Below are 20,708 nucleotides of genomic sequence, written 5' to 3'. Positions count from 1 at the left end.
GTTTCAGCCGTGCATCTCAAAGCACCGTTCAACAGTGGCTCAGTTTCATCATCCCCATTTTACACATGGGGAAATTGATGTGGAGGCAAAGTGACTCTGCCAGGGTCAGCAAAGAGGAGAGAACCCAGGAGCTCCGATTTCCACTGCCATACTATGGCCTGTCTCCACCCAGTTACCACCCTGGCTCTCTCAGAACAAACCAGCCTCACAGCTGCTAGGCCTTCAGAAGTTTGCATGTACAGTTTATTTTGTTTCACAACAGAAATACAAAGAGCAAAATTGTTTTGATTTTTTTTTTAAATTCTTTTTCTTTAAACATAATGCAAACTTTCCATACGGAAGCCGCAGCCTCCTCATGTCTTTCCGTTAACCACAATGCGAGACAGAGAGAAGGGGGAGGGAGAATCCTTTTTTTTTTCCTTTTTTCTTTTTTAATAAGGTAATAACTAGATCTAGAGACACGTGGCCTGGATTTTCATATAGAAAAAAAAAAAGAAAAAAAAAGGTGTGTTAACAGTATGTATAAGAGGCATATTTACACAGTATTAACATGCTGACAAAAAGGTTACAATATTGAATATCGTACAACATCGATTCAGAAACAAAGGTCAGGGCAGAGGGCAGGGTAAAAAGAGAATCAAATTAATAAACAGAGTAGGCAATAAACAAACAACCTGGTAAAACAATGATATAGTTAAGGCTTAAAAAGTGTATAAAAATAACAGTTAATATCCAAAACGGAACCAAAGAGTACATAATATATATGAGTTTTTGTCTAGTCTTTCTTGGAGGGCTGGGGGACGTGGGGCATTCTTCCTTCTCTATACGTAGGTGTTATATATATATACACACACACACACATATGTGTATGTGTGTGTGTATATATATATATATATATAACTCCATGTATCCATCCACACACAGGCATGGGCATGGCTTTCCAAAGGGAGGCTGGCAAGGAGGGCAAGCCCATCTGCTTGCTGCTTTTTTAATACTATATTGAATTGGTTTCACCCAACAGGAAGGGATCTATGATTTGCTGCTGGGGTGGGGGGGAGAGGGATGGGATGGATCCGCTCTGCTTTTATAAATCTCTCATGGTTGGGAGGGTTTCTGTTCTGGCAGTGAAAGGCTTAAGTGGCCACAGGTGGCTGTATCACCTCCTGCTTGGGAGAATGTTCTCTCACAGCGCCTCCTGCTGGGAGAAGCTGGGTAGTGCATGAGCAGCCAGCCAATGCTACCAGCTGGAGCAGTGGTGAGGTCTCCATCAGTCCCAACTCCTACCTAGACCCTATCCTGGCCCTGCTGAGCTGTTAGCTCTGAGCTCCCACCCTAGTGTATTTGTTCCCTGCAAGGCCTGCTGCTGCCGTTGACTCTGGCTGGGCCAGGCCCCTCCAAAGCTGCTGCACTGGAGGTATTTACACATTGCAAATCATTCTTCCTGCTGCATTTGCTTCTCGGTGACTGGTATATGGGATTCTGCAGGGCAGAGAGGCAGATCCACAGCACCCTCGGCTGGCGGAATCCCCCTCCAGTCCATCTGGCCTGAGAGCAGGCTCTGCAGCTCCCAAAACAGCTCAGTCCCCCAAAGGCCAGAGATCAAGCTGGTGCCCCAGGTGACCCGAGGGAATCACATGGAGGGCAGTGGGATCCATGCCGGTGGTACCACTACTGTACCCAATGGGCTGACCCCAGAGAAGGGAAGGGCCTCATGTCTTGTTGCTGGACTTCTCCCTCCTAACCCGCTCCAAGGTTCCCTGCCATGGGACTGCACTGCTGGGGGGCTGATTCCCAGGAGGTGCCGGGGAGGTGGGGAAGGAACGCTGCTCCGGGAATACAGACCACTCTGCGTTTCTCCCATCGCCCGTCTGACCAGCCCCCCGGTCCCAGGACAGAGCACGCCAACCCCCTCAGGCACTGCCAGTCCCTGCTACTGGGCACAGCCCCCAGCGCACGCCGGCTTTCCTCTTCCTCTTTAGTGTTTTAGTTTGCTCAGGGGGGAGCTGGTTTGTTCCCTGCATCCCGGAGCCGGGGGGCTCACAGCCTCGTCCTGCCCCACTAACCTCTGGGAGAGCTTCGTCACGGCAGCAGAATCAGACCTCAGTGAATCAGAATTTCAGATCCAAGCGGTGCTCACAGCTCACCTCCGATGCCAGCAGCAGGGAGTGGGGGCAACACAGGCTTTCCCCTGCACTCTCCTGCTGATCTCCCCTGTGCTCAGTACAGCCCGGTGTGCAAGTGACCCGCAAACCTGACTCTAACCGGCCCTGTTTCAGAGCACAAGCTACAGGCCAAACCAGGGTCCCGGCTGAGCCCAGGTAGGGTCAGCCAAGTTCAGAACAACTGACAGGTGCTCTGTGCATGGGTGGGGTTACAGCTGGGCCAGAAATGGAGCCAGTCACAGGCCCTAGTGTGCATAGGGCTAACGGGAGCTGTGCCCAGCCAGCAGATGTTCCAGGTGTTACGGTGCCAGCCAACAGGTGCTCTGCAGGTGGCTTCATTACCATCCTGCACAGACACAGCAGGAGACAGGGAAATTCTCACGGCAGCTGACTGGTGCCACAGCAACCGACTGCTCCAAAGCCCCAGGGGCTGAGCCAGCAGTAGCCTCACTGCAGGGTTCAGGGACCACACGGGGTTTCTATGTGAATCCTGTGACAGTGCAGAAAGCGCTTGCCAGTGCCCTGCTGGGAACCTGGAGGGAGGGGCAGAGCCGGGGGGCAGGGGCCCGTTGTACTGCCATGGGGCGGACTCCCCTCTCCCACACGCAACACTCTGCCTGGGGCCCAGCCCTTTGATAAGCAAACACAGGATCCAGGAGGTAACGGAGAGAGAGAGAGAGAGGAGACCCCAGGCTGCCCCCTTGCCCCTGGCTGCTGCCACTCTGGAAACCCTGATAGCCTGGGCTGCGGTGATGCCCGGGTTCCAGAGCAGCAGCACTAGATGCCCATAGTGGGGAAGAGAGATTGAAAAATAATCCACGTCAAAGAGCATAACCTGCGGCGAGTGCCCCCCTCCCCCCTCTCACACTCGCTCTTCCTTAGCAAACGCCCCTTCATAGCTCAGGACAATCCCTAGTTAGCACCAGGTGGACTTGGGGTGGGGTGGGGAGGCAGCGGACTGTGGGCAGCTGAGGCTCCCAAACTCCTGCTGTGAAATGTCATGCCCCCCCATCCCCCGATCCTCAGCACCATGGCCAAAGTGCCCCTCCACTCCCATCTGCCATGGCTGGCCTAGCAGAGCTGGGGTCTGGAAAGGGGCACCCTCAGCTGAGACTATACCAGGGCTGGCCAGTCTGCCTGACTCGCTGTCCCAATCCTACAGACTACAGCTCCCAGCAGGCAATGCGCTTTCCTGATCTGGTGGGATACTGCTTAGCTCAACCTAGAGCACGGCATGCTGGGACCTGTGGTCTCCATGGGCTACATCTCGATTCCGCACAGGCATGGCCAGCCCTGCCCTCGATGATCTTGGCCAGCCCCGGCTGTGTCCCTGTCGTAGGCTGAGCACCTCCTCTGGCAGCCCCCACACCTACCCCAGCCGGGCGAGCCCCAGCAGCGATTCCTCGCACCACCGGGGGAGGGCGCGGGTGAAATGTGCACGGACCACGGCGTGGCCGCGGGGCCAGCCAGTCCTGTGCAGCTCGAACGAGGACAAATGAAACAAACAAAAGGAAACAACCAAAACGTCCCAACGAGGAGGTTAGACAAAGCGGCAGAGGGACGAGCCCCAGCGGGGAACGGCCACGTCTGTGGAACAAAGGTCTCCCTCCTGCGGCTGCTGCTCGAGCCACCAGATCTCACCTCTCCAGCCAACAGGTTAACCCATTCCCCTCTCACGCTGGCTCCCGACGGAGAGTCCAGGAGGGGCAGCTGATACCAAGCGCCAGGCTGGTCACATCCCAGAGTCTCATCCTGAGGCTGTAGGAGCCCGAGTGCCAGGCCCTGGATCCTGCCCGCCACGCCATCCAGCACTTCTCTGTCCAGTTCGGGTTTTCGGTTTTAGCAGCACCAACTTCTTGGCCAATATATATATCTACTTGTATCCAAAAGAGAGCAGGAAGGAGCACGGAGGATAGGGGCGGGGGCAGAAAGAAGGGAAAAAAAGAAAGAAAATGAAGAAACCAAACACAGAGATTCAAAGTGCTCTGAAATAGTCTTTGGATGTCACCAAAACTGTGGATGAGTCCCTGGCTCTCCCGGCAGGGTGCTGGGGGCGGGGCCAGGGCCGAGGGGTGTTTTCCAAACATTAATTCATTCATTAATTTCTCCCAAAAGATGAGTGTCTTCGCAGTCGCTCCCCGTGGCTTGGCAGGCGCGGGCACTCAGTGGCGGTGCTGGGGGGTGGTCTGTGTGATCGTCTCCAAGCCGCCCCCTGGCCCCTGGCGATCCGGAATTGGGGGGAGGAGAGCTGCGCAGGGTAGGGGTGGGCGAGGAAGCCCCCGATTAGATGAGCGAGATCCGCACTGGGATGCCGGGTGACTCCGTCCTTTGAGGCGAGTGCTGGCTCACTAGGTGTTCCACCACGGTGTGTTTGGACATGTGCTTCATCAAATACGTCTCCTGTGGGGGGAGAGACAGCCGGGCAGCAGGGTAAGTGCTGCAGCTAGGAGGGGTGGGCCCATTGCCTGCCTCCAGCAGGGATGGAACTGACCCGTCGCCCCCTGTGCCCAGAAGGGAGCCCCCATCCCATGCCCCCCCCAGAATCCATCCTCATTCACATGCCCGGGAGCACTACAGGACAACTCAGAGGTGACAAGCTGATTGCTCTCCCACGGAATCCGCCTCCACCTGGCAGGAAGAAGCCCAGGCTTCAGGCTCTAGCCAATAGAAAGCAATTTTCTCTTACCAGCTGGTTTGCGATTGGCTGGAGCCTGATCCCTGCAGCACCGTAAGAGCCTCCCTTGCCAGTGCTGGGATGACGGCTGTGCTAAGGAGCTCCTCACCCAATGAGGCTGTGGGCAGACACCCCCTCCCTTTCTCATCCCGCGTGGCTGTGCTGGCACAGGCTGGGGGCATGAGCCGTCTGGAACAGACCCTGTCCCGTGGCACCTCTGGCCCCGTCGCAGGCCCCATCCCTGCCTTGGCCAGTGCCTGGCTCCCCACGCCTCCTGCCCCACTCACCGAGGTGTAGGCCCTCCCACACATGCTGCAGCAGTAGGCCTTGGCGTGTTTGATGGCGTGTGCAGAGAGGTGGATCTGCAGCGATGCCGAGTCCGAGTACGCCCGGTAGCAGTTCGGACACTTGTAGGGCTTATCCTTGTTGTGCTGTCGCTGGTGTGACTGCGAGGGCGGGAGGAGGCAGGGGCAGCGTTACGTGGCACAATCCTTGGCAGCTCTTGGGCCACGCCCCTGCCCCATGGGGACACGGAGCCCAGCGGCTGGAGGACCACGTAGAGCAGCCTGCTCTGCTCCCAGGATCCACACCAATGGCAGAGCAGACACCCCTGTGGGACAGGGGCCAACGACTGTCGATCCCCACAGCCCCCTGAGGGGCTCAGGGCATCGGTGCCACCTTCCCCAGTCCTAGGCCCTCAGACATTGACGCTGCTCCCTGGAATCACATCCAGATGTCTCCCCCTTCCCGTCAACTGCCCAGCTCCATGACCTAGGTCAGAGATTTACTCCTCTGCTCCCCACCCCCATCAAGAGCTCTCTGTCCCCCCCATCCCCACCCCACAACCACTTGTGTCTCCCCTCCCCAAGGGCTTGCCCCCCGTGGGCTGACCCCGCTGGGCTGGGAACCTGTCGGGCCCCACCAGGGCACTGACCTGGAGGTTGGAGAGCTGCGTGAAAGCCTTTTCACAGCCAGGGTGTGGGCACTTGTAGGGTCTGTCACCAGTGTGAATTCTGCAACACAGCAACAGGCACGTCAATGCAGGCACCGCCTAGAACGGGATCACACCCCATGCCCTACTCTGCTGTGGGGTGCAGCAGCCCTCTAAGGCCGCAGCACACACAGGGCACCTGGACAGCCCCTCTCCTCTCCCGCCCCACTCAGCGAGCAGGGGGGTGCAAGGTGGCTCTGTCCCCGAAAGGGCTGCCTCTGTTAGCATGCTGGATTCCAGCCCTGCAGGGGCCAGGTACACAAAAGCAGGAGCCAGCCCCCTCCAGCAACAGGACAGAGGCGGACCACCCCAGCTGCAGGGCAATGGGCTCCCAGCATGCTGCCTAGCCCCGTCATTGGAGTTATAACTCAAATGTCCCATCCGCACATAAACTCCTTCACTCGAGTGCAGGGGGCTTTTAGCACAAGTTGGCTGGCCTGAGACGTGCACCACTCGTCACCTGCCCTGCTGTGGGGACACAGGCTAGTGCCACTCAAGTGCTGCCAATCTGCCGGGGCCTTCCTACCATGCCCCCTGTTCCTGGAAGGAGAGATGAGTTCTCCCTCAATCCACTGGGAAAGTATCACGGAGCCACCCAGCCCCCTCCGTGCCAACGTCCTGGGCTGTGCCCCCAGAAGTCCTAGCACCTCACACAAGCGCGGGCAGTGCCAGTGCAGACCTGGCAGTGGGAGAGCCCTGACACAAGGTGGCCGTGCTCACTGGAGGTGGGCTCGCTCGAGAGGAGTCACTCTAGCTAACTCCGTGGTGAAGACACATTGGCACCACCCACAGTTATTTCTTCCTCCGCAAGATCATGGAGTCTGAGTTGTTCAGCCCGGAGGGAGGGCAGAGGTACAAAAACCCAGGACAACCAGGATGCTCCTGGGCCCGTCAGACTGGCCAGCTGGCCACGTACTGAGCACCCTGACAGATCTCCCAGCGCAGCTACCTCAAAAGAGGGTCGATCCTGGGCAAACCTGGAGAGGTGGCAGGAAAGGGAAAGAGGGAGGGAGGTTTATAGGGTCAGTCCATGGAGGCAGGCAGAGGATGGCTGGCCTGTCCCAAGGCCTCACAGGAGGCAATTGTCCCTCTGGCTTCATTCCACACAGGCTCCCAGAGTATAGGAGCCAGCAGGTGCTTCCTGAAGTCCACCTGCTCCTTCACGTTTGATGCTGGGGGTCAGCGCAGGAATCCAGGGGCATAGGGAGAGGAAGCCCAGGCTGGGAATAGGAGTCAAACCCTGCATCACTCTAGGCGTCCTGAGGTGGCCAGAGAAACGCTCTCCCAGGCAGGTCCAATGAGAAAGCCTGGGCTCGATTCCACAGCTCCATGCAACAGGATGGCTGGGCACCTGTTCACAGGCAAAATCTGGCACCTGGGCATGTGAGACCACATGCCCACTGCATGCAAACACTGGTGCAAGGGCGCAGACCTACGCCACTGGCGTGGCCACAAGAGCCGGGTCTCATAGGTGCTGGTGAATTTTTACCTGGCTCTTGGGGCGCTCAAGGCTGGACATACCTCAATGATATAGGGGCCACCAGCAGTCTGGCTCCTGACAGGACAGTGGTGGTATGGCCATGCTGTGCTTATCCCAGTGCATTCTGGGACTCCATAGTTAGGGCCCTACCAAATTCACGGCCTGTGAAAGCTGGTCTCCCCCTGTGAAAGCTGGTCTTTTGTGAGCTTTTACCCTAGACTACAGAGATTCCAAGGGGGAGACCAGCGTTTCTCAAATATAGGGTTGCCTACCCTCCAGGATTGTCCTGGACTCTCCAGGAATTAAAGATTAATCTTTAATTAAAGATAATGTCATGCAGGAATTCATCTAACCAAAGTTGGTAACCCTACCCAAAATGGAGTTGCAGGGGGGGGTTGCAAGTTTATTTTAGAGGGGTCATGCTATTGCCACCCATACTTCTGCGCTACTTTCCAAGCTTGGCAGCCAGAGAGTGGGCAGCTGTTGGCTAGCTGCCCAGCTCTGAAGGCAGTGCCCCACTAGTACCATACCATGCCACCCTTACTGCTGCGCTGCTGCTGCTGGTGGATGGTTCTGCCTTCAGACTGGGCTCCCGGCCAGCAGACACTGCTCTCCAGTTGCCCAGCTCTGAAGGCAGCACCGCTGCCAGCAGCAGTGCAGAAAGGTAGCCGTACAAACCTCCCTTACAATAACCTTGTGAGCCCCTCACAACACATTTTTGGGTCAGGACCCCTACAATTACAACACCATCAAATTTCAGGTTTAAATAGCTGAAATCATGAAATTTACTATTTTAAAATCCAATGACCAAAAAAGATCATGAATTTGGTAGGGCCCTACCCATGGTGCCTGGCACTGTTGGTGAGTGCAGGTGGTTACGGGTAATTTCCCCACACAGAGCACTGCACTGTGGGACCATTGGGAGGACAGAGGAACCGGTGCAGCTACAGCTTCCCAGCTGCTTGGGACAAAGGCTGTGGGACAGAACAGTTCAGCCAGACAGGAGTTCCAGGCTTGGTCCAACTGTCAGAGGCTTGTTTGCTCTGGGATTCCATGGGGCGTGCAGGTGGCACCTGCTCAGAGCCAGCCAGGCACTGGCCATTGCATCGCTCCCCGTTCCCTGGGCAGCCCCGCCCCTCACCTGGTGTGCTGCTGGAGATGGGAGAGCTGGCGGAAGGATTTCTCACAGTAGGAGCAGTGATACGGCTTCACGCCCAGGTGGATGCGCAGGTGCTGGGCCAAGTAGGAGGCGTTGGCGAAGGATTTGGAGCAGTGCGGGCACTTGTGGGGTTTGGCCTCTGTGTGCGACTTGGAGTGGATCTGCATCTCTGACTTGGTGAAGAAGGTCAGGGGGCAGACTTTACACCTGGGGAGGGACAGCGAGAAGGGCCCAGGGGGCATCAGGCAAGGGCATGGCAAGCAGCACACTCAGGCCCAGCCCCCCTGCCAGGCCCCGCACCTTGGAGACATGCTGCCAGCTCTAGGACAGCATGCAGGGGCCAGGGGCTGAGAACAGTGCGGGACATGAGGCCGCTACAGCCCCAGCCTGCCCCGGGAGTAACTCCGGCCTGGCTGCTACGGGCCAGATCCACCCCAGGACTTGTCCCATTCCCCCCGCCCTGCCCAGCCCGGCGATGGGCACACACTGTTCTGTAGGCTGTGGGGAGCCACAGCAGGGACATGTCTGCAGAAGCTAGCAATGCAGGGACTGAGCACCGCTTCCACTCACCAGCACTGGGCATCATCTGACCTTTCAGTCCACACAACCGTCCCTCACAAGACAGGCAACTGTGAGCCTCCATTCCACCAATGGGGAAACTGAGGCACAGAAAAGGGAAGCGACTTGCCCAAGGTCACCCAGGGAATCAGTGTCAGAACCAGGAACAGAAGGAACCCAGCCACCCTGATTCCCACCCCGCTCCTAGAGCTGGGACTAGAACACAGAAGTCCTGCGTGCCAGTCCGTGCTCATGCCCCCACACTGCCAGAGAGGGTCGTGCATGGAGGGTGGGGCCACACCCAGCAGAGGTCTGGCCAAATGAAGGCTGTAGGGTGGCACCTGAACAGAAAGGGGCTGTTGCCATGTTCCCATGCCAGGTGCCCTCCTTCAGCAGAGGGAAGGGAGCAGCCAGCAGAGCCAGGCTGGGAGTGCCTGGCTGGTGTGGGGGCAGCGCCCCAGCCCAGGGCTCCTGGGGCTGACCAAGTGGCACTCAGGTGCGTATGTTCCAACCTGTAGGTTTTGCCCTCTTTAGCGGTCTCGCCCGAGGCCAGGATGGGGTAGGGCACCACGAGGACGGGCGGCCCCGACGGGTTCTCCGCCTTGATCTTCTTCCGCCCTCGCTCTGACTTGGGCGCCCCCAGCAGGCTGTGGCCCTGGATTGTCTTGATGGAGTCCAGGAGTGGGGGGCTGGTGATCCCTGAGATGAGGGTGGGCGAGGAGGCGATGAGTCTGCTCTGACTGGTGGAGGTGGGGGTGGAGGGGGTGCTAGTGCCAGTGCTGGATTCCGAGGTGCTGACTGCAGTGGCACGGGAGGCCAGCCCCAGACCTGAAAGGTAAAGGGGGGGGGGTCACTGGCACACAGCGGCGCAGGGATGGAGCTCGCCCTTCTCCCCCAGGGGGCAGCTGGCTTTGGGATACTGAGCCCCCATCGCAGGAAGCTCCCCAGACAGGCGTGGCTTCCCCAGTACAGCTGATCCCACTTAGGAGACCCAAGCTAGGGGAAGGGGGCTGACCCATTGCCCCCCCAAATCTCCCAGCCCCTGAGAATCGAGGCAGAGGAGGGGACTCCCTGCAGCTGCAGCATGGCACGGAAGGGTTCCAACTCCGTACCCCGTCGGCAGAAAGGGCAGCAGGTGAAACAGACCATCCTGCCAAGGGGGAGCGCATGGCTTAGGAGTGGGGGGCAGCGCCAGCCTCTGCCTAGGAATCCTGCCAGGTAATCTGGGTTCCCTCAAACACAGGGGCCCCCCCTCCTCCGGAGTCCTGTCCCCTCCTGCCTGTGCAGAGATGGACACCTCTGCCCCTCTAACCCTGCCTGGAAGCCCCTCCCTTCCCCCCTCAGCCCCCATGGTGCTGCTGGGCTGTGGTTACCTGTGACCGTGCTGGTGGCCGGCCGAGCATGCAGGGCCACATCAGGCTGGGGGACGGCCTGTGGGTGCAGCCCTGGGACCTGCTGCAGTTTGGGGAGGGACATGATGGACTGGCTGCTCTCTGCAGGCGAGGGGGGCACCAGCAGGGGCTGCTGGGAGGAGACCGAGGTGGGGGGCAGGTGAGGGGGCCGGATCTTCTCTGCCATCAGCTGCTCCTTGATTTTATTGATCAGAACCAAGTTGTCCAGCTGGGACGAGGAAAGCAAGACGCACACGTCACTGCCAGAGGCACGGGAGCACAGCAGGTACCGGCCCCACGGGGAAGCTGCCAGCCCTGGCACAGCGCAGGTGAGGAGACACTGGCTCCCACCCCCAACTATGCCACTGTTCTGGGGCATGGCCCCCCCATGCAGGTCCATGTGTGGTGTGGGGAAAGGTGCCCCCACCCACGGCCCCACCTCTGTGACTGCTTGGGGGAAAGAGGGGCCAGACTCCTGGAGCTGCATGCTTCCCAACATGCAGTGGGGCCCTCAGCACCAGCAGATCCCATGCCAGCACGTGGCACTGGGCTTCCACCCACCCACCAAGCTAGCTGGCACACTGTTCTGCGCTGGGACACCTGCCAAAAGCTGCCCCTCTCCCAGCCAGCTGCAGCTGGGGTATCTACCATAGACGCTGCAGACGAACAGAGGTAATAGCTCATCTAATGCACTCACCTGCCCCCTGCCCCCCAGGAGCTCAGGGCCAGATTGTCCCTTCTCACCTACCCCTGAGCCTCACAAGGGGCCTCCCTTCCCTGGCATGACGCTCCCCAGCCCAACAGCTCCGTGGGTCTTGAGACGTGGTCTAAGTGTCCAGATCCCTCCTCATCACCACTTGCCACAGGACTTTAGCAACCTTCATTTCTCCCCGGGGTCAGTCCCTCCCGGCCACGGCCCTGCCCACTGCTCTTCCCGGGGTCTCGGCTGGCCCTGCCACAGCCCCCAACAGCCACTACCTGGGATTGCGCTGCTCTGCAGCCGGACCTCACCCACGACTGCAAAAAGCTGCCCCTCCTCGCTTCTCTTGCTGCAGGGTAGGGAGGGGGTCTTACCTGGCTGGGCATGGTGGGAGGGGGCGGCCAGAAGTAGGGGTTGTTAAAGCGAGGCTCCGCCATCCTGCAAGGAGGCAAACAGAGAGAGGGTCACAGGGTGGCACTTGCTGCTGGGCTCTGTTACCCCCTCCCCACAGCTCAGTAGGTGCCACACGGCAAGGCCTGGCCAGGCCTGCTGGTCACGCACCCACCCACCCCCTGCCAGGCCCAGCCTCCTCCCCATGCAGAACAGACGATGCCAGAGCTGCAACTCTGAGATGACACGGGAGCTTCATCCAGAGCCTGCGCTCCCGGACACCGCTAGGGGCCTGGGACCGACTCCATGGGGCAGGGGCGCATGTGGTGGGTTTATTCAGCGCATCTGTGCATGGTTTATCCTCCCCCGCTCCGCACACCAGTCCCACGCCCCGGCCCATCTCCTCACGCTTAGTGCACAAGTGAAATCAGTGTCGGGGCCTCTGTCCCCTGTAGACAATGTGGGGGTCCTGCCCCCAGGGGCCGGCTGACTGCAGCAGCAGGCTGCCCCTCCTGCCCCAGGAAGGGCGATGGTCCGTGAAAGGGCCCGTGAGGCAGCAGAGCGCCCCCTCCCCCCACACCAGCAGTGTGGTCGCCATCTCGGGCAGCAGGGCTGCCACAGCTGTAAGGATTCCCCCTTCACTCCCTAGAGACCACCCACTGCTCCCTTCACTGGAGCCATCCACCTCCGGCTCTGGCTGGGGTGAGGCGCAGCACAATCAAACCCAGACCCTGCTGGAGCTGGGGGGTGCTAAGGAGCAGCTGCTCCAGGACCCTTTTGGCTGGAAAGATGGTGGCAACAACACAACCTTTGAGGGTTGAAGGCAAAGCAAGGCCAGGTGGGAGGAGTCCCCAAGGGCTCCGAGTGGGATGAGGACGGCACCCCTAAGCCCTGTGGCTCCCAGGGGGTAACCCAGATGGAGGGTGCCTTCCCCAGACCATCCCTGCCCAGGAGGATCACAATAGACCCGGAAGATAATGAAGCAACAGCACACACCACCTCATACCCCTTCGTGGCTCACAGGAACCCAGCGCCCCACCAGAACTCACCAGCTCCTCTCAGCAGAGAAGCAGAGACTAGTTAGGGCCCATCTAATCCAGCACTGGGGGGGGGGGGGGCAGATCAGGTAGAAGAGTCCCCTGCAATCGGCTCCCTGGGCTTTGTGCAAGCGCCCCCAGCAAGCAGGTTCCCAGAACATCCCCAGGGAGACGATGGTGCAGCTGAATAGCTCCGACAGCCAGACATGCACAGCCGCTCAACCCATTTAGGAGGAACACGGTCCCTCTCCTTACAGCACAGACCCCTAACGGTCTTCCCACTCCCTCAGCAGGACGGATTTCCATGGGGCTGGCCCTGCGCTCCTCCTCTCTCCCTAGCTGTCTACCCATGGCTAACACAGCTAGGCTAGCCCGGAGGCTACGCCTCGCCTTCCTGCTTCTCATCCCATTCCTCAACAGCAACATTCGGGCCCCTAACTCACCTCTGCTCATGGGAGCACACGGGTGGCCACGGCACGTGTTTTTCTTTAATCCTGCCCCCCATCTCTACACTACACTGATCCCCCTGGTAGGGACTGAGGAGTCAGCCAGGGGGGCCTAGGTCCTACCCGCAACCGCCAGCTGGAACAATCATTCCTCTTCCCTCCTTGGGTTTTACACCCGCGAATGCCTGTGCAGGGTCACCATGGCCATCTCTCTCCAGGCGATGCTCAGCTGAGATCGCAGCAGCTCTCCCTCCTTACCAGGGAGTCCCTCTGGGGACACAGGAAGGGAAGGATTTCACAGTCCCAGGCATCAATGCTATCTACGCTCACCCTCGCACACACAGCACCAAACCCTCTGTTTGCACCTGGCCTCTGCCTTTAGGTGCCTGGCCTCTGCGTTGCCCAACATGAGACCCCTGAGCCGGATTTCCAGCGCTCACAGCTCCCACTGACATCTGAAGATGTGGGGGGTCAGCGCACTTGCAAGTCTGGCCATAGATGTCTCATGCTGGGACCAGAAATCAAGGCAGGCACCCAAAAATCAGAGGCCACTTGAAAACGTGGTTCTTCATGTCAATACCTGGTAAGGCTGAAGAGCCAGAAAGCTGGAGAATTAATGAAAATGGCACTGTCTAATTTGCATATTGATGAATATGCATTTCTTCATTTACATGCAGACCAGAAATTCACTGAGTTATAATTTTTCAGGTTCATAACACACCACCCACTGCCTGTCTGCCCTGAACGAATTCTCTCTCTCCCCCTCTCAGTCGTAAGTTCCTCCCTGCAAGGAGGCAGCCATGGGGTGACCTGATACCCGCATGGAGGCGGCTGTGGGCCCAAGCGGCACCTGGACACCTTGTGGCAACTGAAGTTGGATTGAAAAATGACACAAGTAAATAAATAAAATCTGTGCTGTCTGATGAGATGTTAATGTTGCCAACAATCATGTAAGCAACAGGATTTTGGCCCCTGCTATAGATATTGGATGAGATAACTGGCTCTGTGGATATGGGGAAAGTGGTGGATGTGATATACCTTGACTTTAGCAAAGCTTTTGATACGGTCTCCCACAGTATTCTTGCCAGCAAGTTAAAGAAGTATGGACTGGATGAATGGACGGTAAGGTGGAGAGAAAGCTGGCTAGATCGTCTGGCTCAACAGGTAGTGATCAACGGCTCCATGTCTAGTTTGCAGCCGGTATCAAGCGGAGTGTCCCAGGGTCGGTCCTGGGGCCGGTTTTGTTCAACATCTTCATTAAGGATCTGGATGATGGCGTGGACTGCACCCTCAGCAAGTTTGCAGATGACACTAAGCTGGGGGGAGTGGTAGATATGCTGGAGGGTAGGGATAGGGTCCAGCGTGACCTAGACAAATTAGAGGATTGGGCCAAGAGAAATCTCATGAGGTTCAACAAGGACAAGTGCAGAGTCCTGCACTTAGGAAGGAAGAAGCCCATGCACTGCCACAGCCTGGGGATCGACTGGCTAAGCAGCCATTCGTCAGAAAAGGACCTGGGGATTACAGTGACGAGAAGCTGCATACGAGTCAACAGTGTGCCCTTGTTGCCAAGAAGACTAACGGCATATTGGGATGCATTAGTAGGAGCATTGCCAGCAGATCAAGGGAAGTGATTATTCCCCTCTATTTGGCACTGATGAGGCCACATCTGCATCCAGTTTTGAGCCCCCCGCACTACAGAAGGGATGTGGACAAACTGGAGAGAGTCCAGCAAAGATGATCAGGGGGTTGGAGCACATGACTTACGAGGAGAGGCTGAGGGACCTGGGCTTATTTTGTCTGCAGAAGAGAAGAGTGAGGGGGGATTTCATAGCAGCCTTCAACTACCTGAAGTGGGGGTTCCAAAGAGGATGGAGCTTGGCTGTTCTCAGTGGTGGCAGACGACAGAGCAAGGAGCAGTGGTCTCAAGTTGCAGTGTGGGAGGTTTAGGTTGGATATTAGGAAACACTATTTCACTAGTAGGGTGGTGAAGCACTGGAATGGGTTCCCTAGGGAGGTGGTGGAATCTCCTTCCTTAGAGGTTTTAAGGTCAGGCTTGACAAAGCCCTGGCTGGGATGATTTAGTTGGGTTTGGTCCTGCATTGAGCAGGGGGTTGGACTAGATACCTCCTGAGGTCCCTTCCAACCCTGAGATTCTATGATTCCTGTGAGGCCGTAAGAAATCCTGGCTTTCACATGATTTCAGGGAAGCAAAGTACAGTGAGTGAAACGCCGACGTGCCATGCTCAGGAGACTAGGGGAGGGCCACTAAAATACAAGCTCAGACCGTGAGTTAGACTCATAGACTTTAAGGTCAGAAGGGACCATTATGACCATTTAGTCTGACCTCCTGCACAACACAGGCCACAGAATCTCACCCGCCCACTCCTGTATCAAACCAATGTCTGAGCCACTGAAGTCCTCAAATCATGGTTTAAAGACTTCAAGATGCAGAGAATCTTCCGGCAAGTGACCCGTGTCCCACGCTGCAGAGGAAGGCGAAACCCCCCCAGGGCTTCTGCCAATCTGCCCTGGAGGAAAATTCCTTCCCGACCCCAAATATGGCGATCAGCTAAACCCTGAGCATGTGGGCAAGACTCACCAGCCAGACACCCAGGAAAGAATTCTCTGTAGTAACTCAGATCCCACCCCATCTAACATCCCATCACAAGCCATTGGGCATATTTACCACTAGTAGTCAAAGATGAATTAATTGCCAAAATTAGGCTATCCCATCATACCACCCCCTCCATAAACTTATCAAGCTTAGTCTTGAAGCCAGATATGCCTTTTGCCCCCACTGCTTCCCTTGGGAGGCTGTTCCAGAACTTCACTCCTCTGATGGTTAGAAACCTTTGTCTAATTTCAAGTCTAAACTTCCTAGTGTCAAGTTTATATCCATTTGTTCTTGTGTCCACATTGGTACTAAGCTTAAATAATTCCTCTCCCTCCCTGATATTTATCCCTGTGATATACTTATAAAGAGCAATCATATCCCCCCCTCAACCTTCTTTTGGTTAGGCTAAACAAGCCAAGCTCTTTGAGCCTCCTTTCATATGACAGGTTTTCCATTCCTTGGCTCATCCTAGTAGCCCTTCTCTGAACTTGTTCCAGTTTGAATTCATCCTTCTCAAACATGAGACACCAATTCTAGCCACAGCTCCTCCGCTGCCTGCTGCTGCTATTTCTATGCCCTTTCTTCACCCTTATTCTGAACCCAACTCTCATACGGCTACCTTGGGGTAACCAACATTCACCCATTTTACAGGCCAGGTTGACACTAAAAAGTTGTGCTAGCAGAGCTCCGTTGGCTATTCACACCCCTAGGTGACATGCTGGCAGAGCCCCCAGTGCAGATGCAGCTAAGCCAACAGAAAAAAGTGCTTCTGTCACCACATCAGTCAGGGAGGCAGTGTTACTACTGGGCAGAAAAGCTCCTGTTGACATACCAGGGGCCATGCTGACATAGGCCCTGTAGTGTAGACATGGCCACAGATAACTGAGCACGAGGGCTCATTTTCACTCCCCTTCTGCCCCTGAGTCCTGTACACGCACAAAACCCCTTCGTGAGTATGAAGGCACTTTTAACTCCAGTTGGCTGGCCCATCAGGGTCCGGGTTATCGCACAAGTTAGCACAACTCCTCAGCTGTGAACACAACCACACTGCTACTAATCCAATCACTCCGGGCCACCTGTGTGTGACTTCACAGCATGGCCGCTCTCCCTTGAGCTAGGTTAACTTGAGCTGCATTAACTCAATGGTAGATCACGCAAGTGAACGGTTACGACCTAGTGTAAGAACTTGCACAGTGTCACTACAGGCAGAGCTAGGAACAGGATCAGTAACACAGCCAAGTCTCCTCCACTTTGCCACGTGGGGGCTGTCTGCTCTGCGGAGTTAGGGCATGGCTGCACTACAATTTTAAGTCGACCTACGTTAGGTGATGTCCATGCTACCCTTCTTCTGTTGGTGGTTCCACTGACTGAAGAGGGGCCCAGTGGGAAGCTGAGAGCCAAGGCTCTCAGCTCCAGGCAGCTCCATGCCAGGAGCCTAGCTGCCCCTGAGCTTCTTGGCCCCCCCTCCCCCGGGCTTGGAACGGGGGCGTTGTGGAGCCACCAGCTGAAGTAAGGAACGCAGGTCTCACCCTATCTACACCAACACAAGCCCTACACGTCTCGTGGAGGAGGAGTTATGTCGGTGTAGTAGAGCACCTACATCGGCGGGAGCATGGCTGTAGTGTAGACACTAACTCTGTAGTGCAGACCAAGCCTGAGCCTGGCTTCTTACCAGGGTGTCTGCCTGCCACCCCCCTCCCCCTCCCCGTGCCCCATCCCCCCCATAAATTCCTTTGGCCTGAGTGTGGCACTGCTTCCACCTCAGGGTAGCTGGCCCAGCTCGGGGAAGGGTTAGAACCCAGGTTCCGCTAACACTGGTAACCTGCCCACCTTGCGATGAGGATGCCACACAGGTGCTACCAGTCCTCTAATGCCTTCCCACCATGCCCCTCACGTGCCAGGACAGAGAAGTTCTCCCACAACTCCCTGGGGAAGAATGGGAGAGTGGCTCAGGTTGCTGCAGCACAAAGAACCATGCAGATGTGCTCCCGATGTCCTAGCGACACACACAGGGGAGTGCAGCACCCGTGAGGACACGGTAAGCCAGGTAGGGTTTTGCAGCGCTGCTGCTCACACCTGGGCTAGGCTAACCCAAGTGCCAATCATATGGAATAACTGCAGTGAAGACAGACCCAGACTGTTAGAGGGAACATGGCAAATTAAACCCACAGTAACAAAGGGAAGCACGTCGCTATGTGTGACTCTGCTAGTACATCCACGCTAGCTTCAGTGGTACAGCCCTGTGTTTGCACTCAGAGCTCCTAACCCGACTGGGGAGTGTTGTGATATTTGGCTGTGGAGTCTGGAATCACTAAACCACCGTCTGCTCCCAGAGCCAGGATTCCTGCTGCCCGGGTGAGCCGTTGCCAGCTCACACACGTGTCACTCACCGGCAGGGCGTGTGCTTCTCCCCATGTACGGGCCAGTCCATGCAAGGGGAATAACACACCTTCCTGAGCAGTTACTCCTAGAGCTAACTGGAAACAGGTCTGTGCTGTGGATCTGAATAGTGAGAGTTTAAACCAGAGGTGGGCAAACTACGGCCCGCGGGACCGTCCTGCCGGGTCCCCGAGCCCCTGGCCCCTCCCCTGCTGTTCCCCCTCCCCCACAGCCTCGGCTCGCTCACTCTGCCCCCGGTGCAAAGCTCCGGGCAGCGGGACTGAGCTCCTGGGGCTGCGCAGCTGCAGGGCCGGCCTGACCTGGTCTCTGTGCTGCGTGGTGGCGATGGTGTGGCTGGCTCCAGCCGGGCTGTGCGACTATAGCGCTGCCAGCCACTGGTGCTCCAGGCAGCGTGGTAAGGGGGCAGGGAGCGGGGAGGGGGTTGGATAGAGGGCAGGGGAGTTCGGGGGGTTGTCAGGGGGCGGGAGTGTGGATAGGGGGCGGGGCAGTCAGGGAGGGAAAAAGGGGGTTGAATGGGGGCAGGGGTCCCGGGGGGCAGTCAGGAAGGGGGGGGGGGAGGGTTGAATGGGGCAGCAGGGGGCAGTCAGGGGCAGGGGTTCCCGGGGTGGTCAGGGGACAGGGAGTGGCGGTGTGTGGATGGGGCAGGGGTCCCAGAGGGGCTGTCAGGGAATGGGGGGGCTGGATGGGGCAGGAGTCCCGGGGAGGGCAGATAGGAGGTGGGGGCCAGGCCATGACCCCCTCCTCTAACTGGCCCTCCATACAATTTATGAAAACCGATGTGGCCCTCAGGCCAAAAAGTTTGCCCGTCCCTGGTTTAAACCCTGTTGATGATCCACTATGCAGGAGAAAAAAATATATTTATCTGGGAAGCTGGCTTAGCTGTGGGAAGGATTTCATATGGCAAAGCACTGCTTTTAGCAGTGAATTCGGCTGGTCTATTAAAAGGTGTTTCACTATTGCATCTGTTTGTCATCAGCGGGAGCTGTCCCTTTCAGAACCAGCTGGAGACAGAGCAGAGGGTGCAGGAGATGTTTCCTCTGTCCAGAGAGGAGCAGACCCTGCCTGTGACAGCGCCACTAAGGGCAGAACCTGATTTAATACATTCATTTTCCCACCAAGCAGTCTTGTTCCCCAAGGTGGATCCCTCAGGGCACTGAGAACCCTGGGCCTGTAGGTCACCAGTGCAAACCCAGCCCAGCAAACCCAGCACAGCTGTTTGGGGAGGATCTGTTCCAGCTCCCACATCCCAAACTCACCACCATGCTTTGCACTAGACTGCAAGCTCTTCGGGGCAGGGTCTGTCTCCTATAAGGTGGCCCCTCACGCATTCCCAGAGACTCTGGTACCTCTGGGAATGGTGTGAGCCTGCCCCTGCCAAGACCCCACCCCCACCTGGGTGACCTCAGACGCACGGTGCATGTGAGGTCATGCTATGTGGGAGTAGGGCGGCACACCCTCCTCCCATGCAGTGGGACCTCGCACGCAGGCCACATGGAAGGGAGGGGACATTTTTCACTGCTCTGCTCCCACCAGAGTGACCATGTGTGCGAGGTCACGCCAGCTGCGGCGGAGTGGCGCACTCTTTAAAATGGCATCCCGTCCGATACCACACAACCTCCGGTCCGATTCTATGAGACTGCCAGACCCTGCAAAAGCAGGACTGCCCGAGAGGCTGGCCTGGTATCTTCCTACATGTCTGTGCAGTGCCTAGCACAACGGGCCTGGGCTTAGCAGGGGCCACATGGGAGTGGCTCAGTTACTATGAACGTAAGAGAGTTAGCAGCACTGGCCCCATGGCACACACCCTGGCGGGAGCTCAGACACAGACTAAAACACACGATTTAATCTCACGTTCGGGCCCAGCTCATGACATGTAACTGCAGGGGGCGGCAATATGGGGCTTCTACATAGCACATATATGGGGGGAGTTAAATATCTTGTGGGGCTTCTAACTCCCTTCTGCCCAAGGAGCAAGATATGAACCCAGGTCTCCCAGCCTAGCTAATCCGACCCCAACTCCTCTTAAAATCCATCCCTGTGGTCTCCAGGGCATTTGCCTTCCCCTTGTGACTGTTTTGTGCTGTGTGTCCTGCTCAGAGTCAAACCATCCCCTTTGCCTTGTACCCGCACCTCTTCCAGCTGCCCCATTTCCTGAGCTGCGGGGACCCGCTCCCGACACTGGGTCTGCCTGCTGCACTCCCACCAGCACTCTGGATCTTCCCGCTGAAGGGACCATGCTGCAGCTGCTGTCTCTACCCCCCTTTTCTTTACGGCTCTCACAAACCCAGTCTCCATTGCATTCGGCTCCCTGTTGGGGAAACCAAGCAGCTGCCCTTCCTTAAAAAACAAAACGTGAGAGGCAGTTACTCGGTGCCTGGGAGAGCAGGCCAGAATCAGGAGCATCCCTGGAAACTGGGCAATCTCACACATCTGCACTCCCAGAGAGTCACATTTTAGCTCCACCCACAAATAATTCTCTCTCTAAGCCCCACCCTGAAGGGATGGCCTCAGCAAGCGGGAGGAAAGAGCAGCAGCCTTTAAACTGGTCGCTGGAGTAAAATGCAGTGTTATTGCAAGTAAACTACATAGGAGAGTAGATAAGAATCCTGCCTAGCAACCTAAAGGAAAGCTGACGTCCTATCCTGGACCTAAAATCCCAGGACACGGAACAATGACAGCTTGTTCTAAGAACGGGGGTCACTT

General features: G+C 57.1%; 1 protein-coding gene across 11 annotated transcripts in view; it reads right to left on the bottom strand.

Annotated features, from left to right (window-relative positions):
* Nucleotides 1-221: 221 nt before the first annotated feature.
* ZNF362 (zinc finger protein 362) overlaps nucleotides 222-20,708 on the bottom strand; it is a 58,660-nt gene continuing 38,173 nt past the window's right edge. For all 11 annotated transcript variants that reach the window (XM_039509253.1, XM_039509256.1, XM_039509259.1 and 8 more), the window contains 7 exons: nucleotides 11,490-11,553; nucleotides 10,398-10,644; nucleotides 9,537-9,852; nucleotides 8,449-8,673; nucleotides 5,771-5,849; nucleotides 5,124-5,282; nucleotides 222-4,562 (listed from right to left, as the gene is read on the bottom strand). In XM_039509253.1, the coding sequence (XP_039365187.1) occupies nucleotides 4,446-4,562; nucleotides 5,124-5,282; nucleotides 5,771-5,849; nucleotides 8,449-8,673; nucleotides 9,537-9,852; nucleotides 10,398-10,644; nucleotides 11,490-11,553 (1,207 nt within the window). In that variant the 3' untranslated portion in view covers nucleotides 222-4,445. The remainder of the gene's footprint in view (nucleotides 4,563-5,123; nucleotides 5,283-5,770; nucleotides 5,850-8,448; nucleotides 8,674-9,536; nucleotides 9,853-10,397; nucleotides 10,645-11,489; nucleotides 11,554-20,708) is intronic.

This window comes from Mauremys reevesii, linkage group 21 (genome assembly GCF_016161935.1).
Source record: "Mauremys reevesii isolate NIE-2019 linkage group 21, ASM1616193v1, whole genome shotgun sequence".
Taxonomy (NCBI): domain Eukaryota; kingdom Metazoa; phylum Chordata; order Testudines; family Geoemydidae; genus Mauremys; species Mauremys reevesii.
The sequence above is the reverse complement of the archived record's forward strand: the minus strand, read 5'-3'. Positions and strand labels throughout refer to the sequence as shown.